This window comes from Rhinatrema bivittatum, chromosome 6 (assembly GCF_901001135.1).
Source record: "Rhinatrema bivittatum chromosome 6, aRhiBiv1.1, whole genome shotgun sequence".
Lineage (NCBI taxonomy): Eukaryota > Metazoa > Chordata > Amphibia > Gymnophiona > Rhinatrematidae > Rhinatrema > Rhinatrema bivittatum.
This window is the reverse complement of record NC_042620.1, coordinates 251,671,969-251,684,108: the sequence shown is the minus strand read 5'-3', so window position 1 is coordinate 251,684,108 and position 12,140 is coordinate 251,671,969. Positions and strand designations below refer to the sequence as shown.

The following is a 12,140-nucleotide window of genomic DNA, read 5'->3' as shown; positions in this document are numbered from 1 at the left end:
AATTAAAAAAACCCCCAAAAAACAGGCATCCAAACTGAGCACCCATTTTCCTAACGTGCATCCATTCTCCTCTTCTTGGCGCGCAATACCATATGCAAATGAACAGCCATGTTAAAAAGGACGCACTAGGGGAAACTGTGCATCCCTAGCGTATCCTTGGCATCGGATTACCAGAAGACTTGGCTGTGCACACACAGCCATGGGTTAGGAAAACGGATGCTGGTAAATTGAGCGTCTGTTTTCCTAACCTAACCGCCATCAAGCCTTTTTTTTTTCAATGCTGCTTTCTGTGGTTCATCCAACTTGGTATCGCGACGATATTAAGAAGGAAAAACTACAGAAAAGCTCCGGGGCTGGCATTAATTTTTGAGGATTAAAACATATGCATCGGGAGCACTGTGATTTTTTACGTCGGGGATACTAGCTAATAGCCTTATCAACATGACATTTACATGTGATGAGTTCTATTAGCTATGTGCAGCTTTGGACACTTGTTTTGGATGTGCTAATCCCATTATTGTGTGGGGAATTAGCTGGCCCTAGATCCCTGCCTGGTAGGTAACAGCTAGGAGGGACAGACCATTCCTTGCAGCACCTTCCCCTGAGGATGCCTGCAATGGTTCAGTCCTTGTTCAGAAAAAGGGGAGGGGAGAGTGAGTGTGGTTAGTTTAGTTTGAGTTTTGTTGAGAGAGGAGCTGGTTTTGCGCTATGCTTTTTTTTTTTGTTGGTAGATTGCCCAATTCCAGTACACGCCTTCCCTGATAGGGGCTATCCTTTCCTGAGAGTAGTAAGAAGATTTTCTAAATTTGTTTGTGCCTAGGTGAATCTTGTTCTTGCTAGGGAGGCAACCTCCATAACCATGGGGCAGGAGGGAGAAGACCTGGTTATTCCTTTCCAGCTAGTGAGAGGACTACAGTAACTCCTCACCCAGTGGTGAAGTTTGGATTTTTGAAAGTTGTGTTTTAGTGAGTTTTTTTGGTACCATCTCTCCTCATTGTGTGGCTGGACTGTAAAAGCCCTGCTTGTAACTAGAAAAGGCTCTTTTCCCCTAAAAGGTCAAACTACAGAAAGAGTCCAGTGGAGAAGGGTTTCAAGATCAAATCGGAGACCCCACCTGATCTCCACCCTAGGGAACGCCAGGACACAAGCTGGGGAAATCTGGGACTCTGTTGGACAGCAGGAACGAGACTTTTTTCAGGATTTAGGGGGCTCTCCTCAATAGGTTTCCCTTCCCAGCTGGGACCCTTGCCCCAGACAAGAAATGGTGGTGAGCTGCTCCCAGAGAGTAGTACTAAGGACACCTGCACAGAGTGAAGAAGAGAGTTCCCTATGTATGACCCAAATTGAACACGGATGTGAAGTAAAACAAGTAACATATCGATTGAACATTTATTTAATTTCTGCAAATCAAAGTAGTTTCTTTTGAACAACCACGTCAGGTCCTGCCTGAGAGGATTCACATTCACCGCCTGGGCTTAAAAAGGTTAAGCCATTCCCCCCATATGGAAAAAATCCACTCCTGAGGGCAAACAGCAGAGAAAGGGTTACAATTGCATCGGGAGTTATTCTAGCGCCAAAACGCGCGTTCAGTCTGTGCGCTAGGCTGAGCGCGCACTATTGCATCCGCCCTTTGGTTTGTGCAGGACTCCCCATTCAGCATGGGAACCGCACAGGCTCAACCTGATTGAGTGCTCCGACACCCTCTCTATCCCTCTGCAGAAGTTGTCATCAGAGAACGGAGAAGGATCTGCTACCATGAGTATGTACTATACATTTGATTGTTATCCGCTTTGAGACTAGCTCGGAAAAGGTGAACTATCACGTTTATATTTACTAATAATAAAATCATAGCAATCATCGCCTTTTAATCACGTCTCCAACCCTCCACCGGTCAGAACAAGCCTGCCCTCCCGGTCCACCTTCCCTCTGACCCCGATTCCGTAGGGCAGCCAGCAATCCGCGCGACCGGGCAGAGCAGCACGTCAACAGCGCCAAACCGATTCGAATAATTTGTGGTTCTTACGTTCTAGTCTCCGTGACAGCCGGACTGCCCAATCGCGCGCCCGGTGGGCGGAGCTTCGGCAGCGTACCGCTGGCTCCAGGAGCAAGAGGCGCTGCAAGAGGCCGGCGTGCTGGCGACGTAATGCGTGCGCCTGCTCAGTGCCGGAGAGAGGGATTGCGGCGCCGCAGAGGGGAGATTGCGGCGCGGCCATTATCACAGCTGGTTTTCCTGCCTCCCGCCCGCCCGCCCTCAGCCTGAAGCGGCCGTTCCCGGCGGGGGCGGTGTGAAGGAGGCGGCGGTAGCCGCCCTAAGTGAGCGCCGCAGTGGAATGCAACGAGGTACTGGCTGGGGTGGCAAAGGGGGGGCAACCAATAATTTGGATGCGGTACCTGCCCCCTCTCGCCCCCCTCGCCCCAGTCGTGGCGATTCTACTAAGAGAGTCCCACCCTTGTCTCAGGAGTCGCCATCGAGGGGATCTGGCAGTGACGTAAGCCCGGTAGGGGATGATTTGTCAAGGGACCTGATAAATGTCATCCCGCAGAGGGCTTTACAGAACTCGGGAGCGACTGGCACAGTCTCAACGTGGGTATCGCAAGATGAAGAGAGGGGAGTTCCGCCTAACGCCTCCAGCCAGATTAGCATAGTGACCTCCACCACCAGATCGATAAAGTCCCAGGATGACGCAATTGATGTCCGCCTGCCTAGTGAGTCCCAAGATGTGGAAATGAAGAGTTTGGTTAATGTCAGCCCCACAAGAAGTATGGTTGTTACAGGGGTTACGCCTGTGGGATTTCAGGAAGTGGCAACATCAAACTCTGCACTTAAGTACAATGCTGAGGTCCATGTGGTGACAGGTCCAGAAGTTATGCAGTATTCCTCTGAGATTCAGCCGTTGGTGGAATTCACCAGCCCCAAAAATGGTTCCGAGAGCCGACCATCAATGGAACTTGCCAGTCCCAAAAGTGGTTCTGAGAGCCAACGATTGATAGAACTTGCCAGCCTCAAGAGTGGTTCTGAGAGCCATCCACCTGTAGAACCCACCAGCCCAAAACCTTGTTCTACTGACATTCAGACCCAGCCCAGCTTGCTTTCTGATGTTCAGCCATTGGTGGTCCCCAGCAGCCCACAGCATAACTTTGCATCCAAACCGCCATTGCCTGGTGGTTTGGGACCGCAAGATTACAATCATCCCAGATCCCCATCATCATCCTCCGTCCAGTACCACATAGCTCCTAAATCCAGTTTATATTCCAGTCTCTGCCCGGCAGCAACGACTGAACTGGTTGTGGACTCTGGTTCTCTTCCAGTTTTGGGAGGAGCAGGGCATCCTACTCTACGGCATGTAATGGGGTCCCTCTCCAGCCTGGGCCCTGGCATCCCAGCCCCCAGGTCCCAGCCACCAGCCCCGGATACACTCAGTTATTTGGATTCAGTAAGCATGATGTCTGGGACACTGGAATCACTTACCCATTTGGATGACACCAGCTCTCTTGGCTCCGACTCTGAGATAAATGGCCTGGCATACAGAAAAACAGATAAATACGGCTTTCTTGGTGGCTCTCAGTTCTCAAGTGGAATGTGAGTATTGATTTGAGTTCAAGAATAATTTCTAATATTGGTATGTGCATCACATACCAATTTGCTTTGGTAAAAGCCAATTTGTCTTTTACCAAAGCACTTATGAACAGAGTTTGAGCTATTCCATTCATTCAGTTTTAAAGCCAGAAAGGAGTCTGAGGCAAATAGCTATTCATGCAGTCCAGCAAATAAAAATATTTGCTATTTTAAGCTTGAGCAGAGACTGCATGGGGGGACGACATAGGGTGAAAAATGTGGTATTTTAGGCCTGCCTTACTCCGAGCTGTGGAAATGCACTAGCTGTCTCATTTTATTATGCATGAGCCTCATCCCTTTTTAGGCATGCACAGTATGATGTCAGTGACCTATTGCAAAAAGTGGGGAAACCACACTGAGCTTGTACAGGCCATGTCAGTACGATCTGGGGTGAAAAGACAAAAATGCCTGCCCATACTTATTTTCAAACCATTTTATTTGCATACTCTGAAATATTTATATGCTGTGGTCTGTAGGCATTAATGGGGAAAATGTATTTTGAGCATAGATTGTGTAGTAAGTTAAAATGTGGCTTTATAAGTGGATCTGGTTTGAGTTTTTGGGTTTTGGGTTTTTTTTTTTAACTTTGCTGTGTTTATCTTTAAGCATAATTTGTAAACTGGAGCAGATTTTAAAAAAACATAAAAATTTAAAGAAATGAAAATCCCAGCATTCCTGAACATGGAAAAAAATTATTGTAATTACTAAAACCACTATTGTAGGGCATGAGGAACTGTTGGCATACAAAACCAGCATATGTCCAAATGAAAGTTACCCTTCCTTACCCCACCCCCCATTTGTTCCTATGTATGCAGTATTTATTCTGCTTCCTTTGTTCACAGTCTTCTATCCTCTCAGTGAAGGGAAAGTAATCGCAGTTCTTGCACATGTTGTACCATCTTCAACCCCTGTATTGTTGTCTTAAACTCAGCATCTCACAACCCCCTTCCAGATAGGTCAGGGGTACTGGCCACTGGGTCTTCATCTATGATACACACAAGTTCTTTCATCACAGTCTGTCCTACAGTGCCAAGTCATGGCATTACACAGGAGGATTTTGCCTTTATCCTTCTGCAAGCATTCTGACAACTTCTGTAGTACAATTCTCATAGGTTCATATAGTATCTCAAGGTTAATATGCACTGCACGCTACCTGCTGTTTTATATGCTAGTACACGTGGATAATAGAGGTAACCATATTATGTACAAACCAATGGATACTTCTGAAGGCCAAAGAGTGATTATTGCCACTCTCTTTTGCCTCCTCTTTAAAGCCTGCTTTTTGGAATCCTCAAAGAGCACAAGATATCTCTCGGCTGTACTTAAGCTGCACAAACTGATTTGAACCCAATCAATGCTGGCGGTAATGTGCTGCCCTATCACAGTATAAAAATGCAGACCTTGCATGTTTATGCTCATTGCTTGATTCAAAGAGAAGGTGGCTTTCATGGCCAGCATGTCCCCTAGAATCCACAGTCATTCCTGCAAGTGGTCCTTTGGAACTAATGCTGGGATAAGGAGCAATATCCCTGATGAGTCCTCCTCCCAAGTCCTGTAAGTTTGGCATGTTTTGTGTCTTATTTGTTTGTGCAAGATGGATGGGATCCTCAGATTGTTGATGGGACCAATGTGTGCTGCTAGAGGGTGTGAATATTTTCTCTATGGACTGATACTTTGCTTTCCCCTTGGACTCCGTCCTTTAATGTGTTTATTTTTTGGACATTTTTCAGATTGACCTTGCACTGTGAGACTCTTGTCCAGGAGACAGAAAAGGTGCCCCTTTGGTTGATAGGGGACCATTAGGGGTATGAGGGCTTAGAGAACCAGCTGTGGCTAGTGGAGGTCATCCCCTCTTCGAATAATTCCCTGTACCAGTCTGTATATCATGGTCATGTTTTGTATCTATAAATGTCTTTTTGTAAGGTATCTATCTTTGGAATATTCTGGTGTGGCATCTGCTGTATTCTCCTATTTTGTCTGCTTATGTCATTTGGTCCATTTTAACCCCATGCCTGTTTCCTCTTTCTATTTTCTTCCGTCTGTATGTGTGTGCGTGCACTGTGATGTTTCCTTCCTGTGTTTTAGGCACCATCTTTTGTTGGATGCAGCAAAAAGGCATGTGCTTTTTCTGTGCTCCTGAATAGACTGTCATGTTTGTTTTCTTGGTTACATTATGTCTTCTTACTTCTGTGCATCTTGCCTATACAGTGTCTGTTCAGTTCATGCTTCTTAGTGTAATCTGTTTCTTATTTTCTCTTCTTACTCTCCAGAGGGTACAGCAATCTCTACATAGGGCTGTTGACCAGGTATGCCACCAGTGAATGCATGTGTGCATTCCCTGGAGTTTGCTGTGGAGTTGATGAGGTAGTGGTGTTAGAGATGTATGCATTTGAGGCATCTTCAGTGACTATCCTTTTATCTCTCTTTCAGCATGACTAGACATACTTGTGCTCTACCTCGAAGATCAGCATGAGGAGCAGGAAACTCTCCCCCCTACCCTGAGGTGGAGGGAGAACCCTTATTCTGGTCTGCCCTCTCTGACATAGGAGAAGTTCAGATATTTCTTTATATGTGTTATATTTTTGGCTGATGTTTGGCATTTTTGTGGTTTTTCCTAAAGTTTGTGATTTGTGTGCATGAATGATGGGAGTGAGTACATATGTACAGGGTCAGTCTAAACTTCCGTGTGATTTTGGGTTAGGGAGCAGGAACGGTAAATGGATTTTCTGTTGAAATGCTTGTGCAGAAGGTAGGGACAATCAATGCTGCTGTTCCATAGGAAAATGCTGCAATATGCTGTGGCCATCATGGTACTGTCTCTTTAAGCAGTGAGAAACGACTACAAAACTAGACTTTTTTTTTTCAACTTTTTAAAAACATAACATAAGAACATAAGAAATTGCCATGCTGGGTCAGACCAAGGGTCCATCAAGCCCAGCATCCTGTTTCCAACAGAGGCCAAACCAGGCCACAAGAACCTGGCAATTACCCAAACACTAAGAAGATCCCATGCTACTGATGCAATTAATAGCAGTGGCTATTCTCTAAGTAAACTTGATTAATAGCCATTAATGGACTTCTCCAAGAACTTATCCAAACCTTTTTTGAACCCAGCTACACTAACTGCACTAACCACATCCTCTGGCAACAAATTCCAGAGCTTTATTGTGCGTTGAGTGAAAAAGAATTTTCTCCGATTAGTCTTAAATGTGCTACTTGCTAACTTCATGGAATACCCCCTAGTCCTTCTATTATTCGAAAGTGTAAATAACAGATTCACATCTATTCGTTCAAGACCTCTCATGATCTTAAATATCTCTATTATATCCCCCCTCAGCCATCTCTTCTCCAAGCTGAACAGCCCTAACCTCTTCAGCCTTTCCTCATAGGGGAGCTGTTCCATCTCCTTTATCATTTTGGTTGCCCTTCTCTGTACCTTCTCCATCGCAACTATATCTTTTTTGAGATGTGACCAGAATTGTACACAGTATTCAAAGTGCGGTCTCACCATGGAGCGATATAGAGGCATTATGACATTTTCCGTTGTATTAACCATTCCCTTTCTAATATTAAGTCGGAGGTCCCAAAAGTTAAAAAAAAAATGTAAAAGCAGCCCGTGGCTCGCGGGTTGAAAACCAGATGCTCAATTTTGCCAGTTTCCGAACCCGTGGCTGTCAGCGGGCTCGAGAACCGATGCCAGCAAAATTGAGCGTCGGCTGTCAAACCCGTTGACAGCTGCTTCTTTTTACTGCGGGCCCTAATGTAAATATTTTAGTTTACTGAATCGCATGCACAGGATACTGGCCTGTGCATGCGCTGGGAGAGCGGGCACAGACAGAGAGCTGAGGCAGACAGAGAGGTATATAGATGAGACCTTCAGGGACATAGTAGCCAAGTTCCAACTTCAGACTGGCAGCTCTGATGCTGCCTTGGAGGAAGAAGTTCTCATGATCGGAGAGCATCAACCTGGTGCAGCAGGAAAGGATCCTGTAGCAAGAACCTGCTCTCCAGGTGGTGCATTGTCCTTTTGCAGCAAGGATTTGTCTCTCAGTGCTACTGCCCAGGAGGGAAGGGTTAGGTTGGTTGTCATAGTTGGTGATTCGATTATTAGGAATGTAGACAGCTGGGTGGCTGGTGGGCATGTGGATCGCCTGGTAACATGCCCATCTGGTGCGAAGGTGGCGGACCTCACGCGTCACCTAGATAGGATTTTAGACAGTGCTGGGGAGGAGCCAGCTGTCGTGGTACATGTGGGCACCAACGACATAGGAAAATGTGGGAGGGAGGTTCTGGAAGCCAAATTTAGGCTCTTAGGTAGAACGCTTAAATCCAGAACCTGCAGGGTAGCATTCTCTGAAATGCTCCCTGTTCCATGTGCAGGTCCCCAGAGGCAAGCAGAGCTCCGGAATCTCAATGCGTGGCTGAGACGATGGTGCAAGGAAGAGGAATTCAGTTTTGTAAGGAACTGGGGAACCTTTTGGAGAAGGGAGAGTCTCTTCTGAAGGGATGGGCTCCACCTTAACCAGGGTGGAACCAGGTTGCTGGTGTTAACCTTTAAAAAGGAGAGAGAGCAGCTTTTAAACTAGAACAAAAGGGAAAGCCGACAGTCGCTCAGCAGCGCATGGTTCGGAGGGAGGTATCTTCAAAGGATACGAATGATGCATTAGAATTAGGGCATCCCGACAGTGAGGTTCCAATAATAAGAAAAGTAGTGCAAGTGCCTGTAATTAATAACTCACCTGAGCTAAAAAAAATTCCAGTATATCCCTGTCAGTTAAAAAGCAGAATGAAAATGCAAACAAAAAATACACTTTGAAATGTTTGTATGCTAATGCCAGAAGTCTAAGAAGTAAGATGGGAGAATTAGAATGTATAGCAGTGAATGATGACATAGACTTAATTGGCATCTCAGAGACATGGTGGAAGGAGGATAACCAATGAGACAGTGCTATACCGGGGTACAAATTATATCTCAGTGACAGAGAGGAGCACCCGGGAGGCGATGTAGCGCTTTATGTCCAGGATGACATAGAGTCCAACAGGATAAAGATTCTGCATGAGACTAAATGTACATTCAAATCTTTATGGGTAGAAATCCCTTGTGTGTTGGGGAAGAGTACTGAGTGAATGTAACATCAGGGCATGCTAGAGAGATAAAGTTCCTGGATAGAATAAATGACAGTGTTATGGAGCAATTGGCTCAGCGACTGACGAGAGAGGGAACAATTTTAGATCGAATTTTTAGTGGAGCACAGGATTTGGTGAGAGAGGTAACGGTGATGGGGCCGCTTGGCAATAGTGATCATAATATGATCAAATTTGAATTAATGATTGGAAGGGGGACAGTAAGCAAATCCACAGCTCCAGTGCTAAACTTTCAAAAGGGAAACTTTGATAACATGAGAGAAATAGGAGCAGCTAAAAAGGTAAAAAGTGTGCAAGAGGTGTGGACATTGTTAAAAAAAAAATACCACCCTAGAAGCGCAGTCCAGATGTATTCCACACATTAAGAATGTTAGAAGGAAGGCAAAACGATTACTGGCATGGTTAAAAGGTGAGGTGAAAGAGGCTATTTTAGCTAAAAGATCTTCATTCAAAAATTGGAAGAAGGATCCAACAGAAGAAAATAGGATAAAGCATAAGCGTTGGCAAGTTAAATGTAAGACATTGATAAGACAGGCTAAGAGAGAATTTGAAAAGAAGTTGGCCGTAGAGGCAAAAACTCACAGTAAAAACTTTTAAAAATATATCCAAAGCAGAAAACCTGTGAGGGAGTCAGACTGTTAGATGACTGAGGGGTTAAAGGGGCACTTAGAGAAGATAAGGCCATCGTGGAAAGATTAAACTATATTTCTTTGCTTCAGTGTTTACTGAAGAGGATGTTGGGGAGATACCCGTTCCGGAGAAGGTTTTCATGGGTAATGATTCAAATGGACTAAACCAAATCACGGTAAACCTAGAAGATATGGTAGGCCTGATTGACAAACTGAAGAATAGTAAATCACCTGGACCGGATGGTATACACCCCAGGGTTCTGAAGGAACTAAAAAATGAAATTTCAGATGTATTAGTAAAAATTTGTAACCTATCATTAAAATCATCCATTGTACCTGAAGACTGGAGGGTGGCTAATGTAACCCCAATATTTAAAAAGAGCTCCAGGGACAATCCGGGAAACTACAGACCATCTAGCCTGACTTCAGTGCCAGGAAAAATAGTGGAAAGTGTTCTAAAGATCAAAATCACAGAACATATAGAAAGACATGGTTTAATGGAACAAAGTCAGCATGGCTTTACCCAAGGCAAGTCTTGCCTCACAAATCTTCACTTTTTTGAAGGGGTTAATAAACATGTAGATAAAGGTGAACCGGTAGATGTAGTGTATTTGGATTTTCAGAAGGCATTTGACAATTCCTCATGAGAGGCTTCTAGGAAAAGTAAAAAGTCATGGGATAGGTGGTGATGTCCTTTCATGGATTACAAACTGGCTAAAAGACAGGAAACAGAGAGTAGGATTAAATGGGCAATTTTCTCAGTGGAGGGGGATGGGCAGTGTAGTGCCTCAGGGATCTGTATTGGGACCGGTGCTTTTCAATATATTTATAAATGATCTGGAAAGGAATACGACGAGTGAGGAAATCAGATTTGCAGATGATACAAAATTATTCAGAGTATTTAAATCACAAGCGGATTGTGATAAATTGCAGGAGGACCTTGTGAGACTGGAAAATTGGACATCCAAATAGCAGATGAAATTTAATGTGGATAAATGCAAGGTGATGCATATAGAGAAAAATAACCCATGCTATAGTTACACAATGTTAGGTTCCATATTAGGAGCTACCACCCAGGAAAGAGATCTAAGCATCATAGTGACATTGAAATTGTCGACTGTGTGCTGCAGCAGTAAAAAAAAAATCAAACAATGTTAAGAATTATTAGGAAGGGAACGGTGAATAAAACGGAAAATGTCATAATGCCTCTATATCGCTCCATGGTGAGACTGCAATTTGAATAATGTGTACAATTCTGGTCGCCGCATCTCAAAAAAGATATAGTTGCGATGGAGAAGGTACAGAGAAGAGCGACCAAAATGATAAGGGGAATGGAACAGCTCCCCTATGAGGAAAGACTAAAGAGGTTAGGACTTTTCAGCTTGGAGAAGAGATGACTGAGGGGGGATATGATAGAGGTCTTTAAAATCTTGAGAGGTCTAGAACGGGTAAATGTGAATTGGTTATTTACTCTTTCGGATAACAGACTAGGGGGCACTCCATGAAGTTAGCATGTGGCACATTTAAAACTAATCGGAGAAAGTTCTTTTTTACTCAACGCACAATTAAACTCTGGAATTTGTTGCCAGAGGATGTGGTTAGTGCAGTTAGTGTAACTGTGTTTAAAAAAGGATTGGATAAGTTCTTGGAGGAGAAGTCCATTACCTGCTATTAAGTTCACTTAGAGAATAGCCACTGCCATTAGCAATGGTTACATGGAATAGACTTAGTTTTTGGGTACCTGCCAGGTTCTTATGGCCTGGATTGGCCACTGTTGGAAACAGGATGCTGGGCTTGATGGGCCCTTGGTCTGACCCAGTATGGTATGTTCTTATGTGAAAATTACAGGGAACATGTAGCAAAAATTAATCTTTAGCGATTTGACAGGTGGTGTGAAGGTTTTATCTGTTTTCAAAATATTTTTATATACATTTATTTTACTCCTTTACATGTGACTTTTGACACCATCTGCAGTGGGAAGTACAGGACTGATGCTTTTCTTGGGCTGTGGAAAAGAGGATGTTTGATCTGGAATGGCTCAGGTTTCTTAGTTCTTCTCCTGACCCCATCAATTGTCACCTGACCTGGTTTAATCTTCCATTACTTTATTCACTCTGCTGCTAAATGTGCAGTACAATAAAACTAAATAAGCAAAGCATTCTATGCAAGTACATCATAAAAGAATGTACTTTTGTTTTAGAGCAAGTTAATCATCATTATGAGAGCAATTTTCATAGGGATCTGGTTGGATGACTACTGAGTTACTGTGGTTGGCTAACTTCCCTGGGGTGGAGCTTGCACCCCACATAATTGGCTAAGTATATGTGCATACTTTAGCTGCATTAAAAAGAGGCATAATTGGAAACTTTAGTTGGGGATTAAACTAATAGTATTTTCAAATGTATATGTCTACTTTTGCCCCGCTCCTCTGCCAGCACAAATAGATACAAAGTACACAGGGACTTTTGTAGTGTTGTGTTAAGTGAATTTCAAAGTGACACTGCCTGGAGTTTCTTGGTATTGTCTGTCTGTGTGAATTGGTGTTTAATTTAGAACTCTGAATTTCTATTGCTGTTTTAACTTAAACTGTGTACTTGAATACTGTGTACAATTCTGGTTGCTGCATCTCAAAAAAGATATAGTTGCGATGGAGAAGGTACAGAGGACAGCGACCAAAATGATAAAGGAGATGGAACAGCTCCCCTATGAGGAAAGACTAAAGAGGTTAGGACTTTCAGCTTGGAGAAGAG

The 12,140-nt window shown here is 44.0% G+C and overlaps 1 protein-coding gene across 1 annotated transcript in view; it reads left to right on the top strand.

The window, feature by feature from the left end:
- Positions 1 to 2,113: 2,113 nt before the first annotated feature.
- Positions 2,114 to 12,140, top strand: part of TBC1D10B (TBC1 domain family member 10B) — an 81,323-nt gene continuing 71,296 nt past the window's right edge. The window contains exon 1 of the mRNA XM_029606793.1: positions 2,114 to 3,580. Coding sequence (XP_029462653.1) covers positions 2,331 to 3,580 — 1,250 coding nt within the window. The 5' untranslated portion in view covers positions 2,114 to 2,330. The remainder of the gene's footprint in view (positions 3,581 to 12,140) is intronic.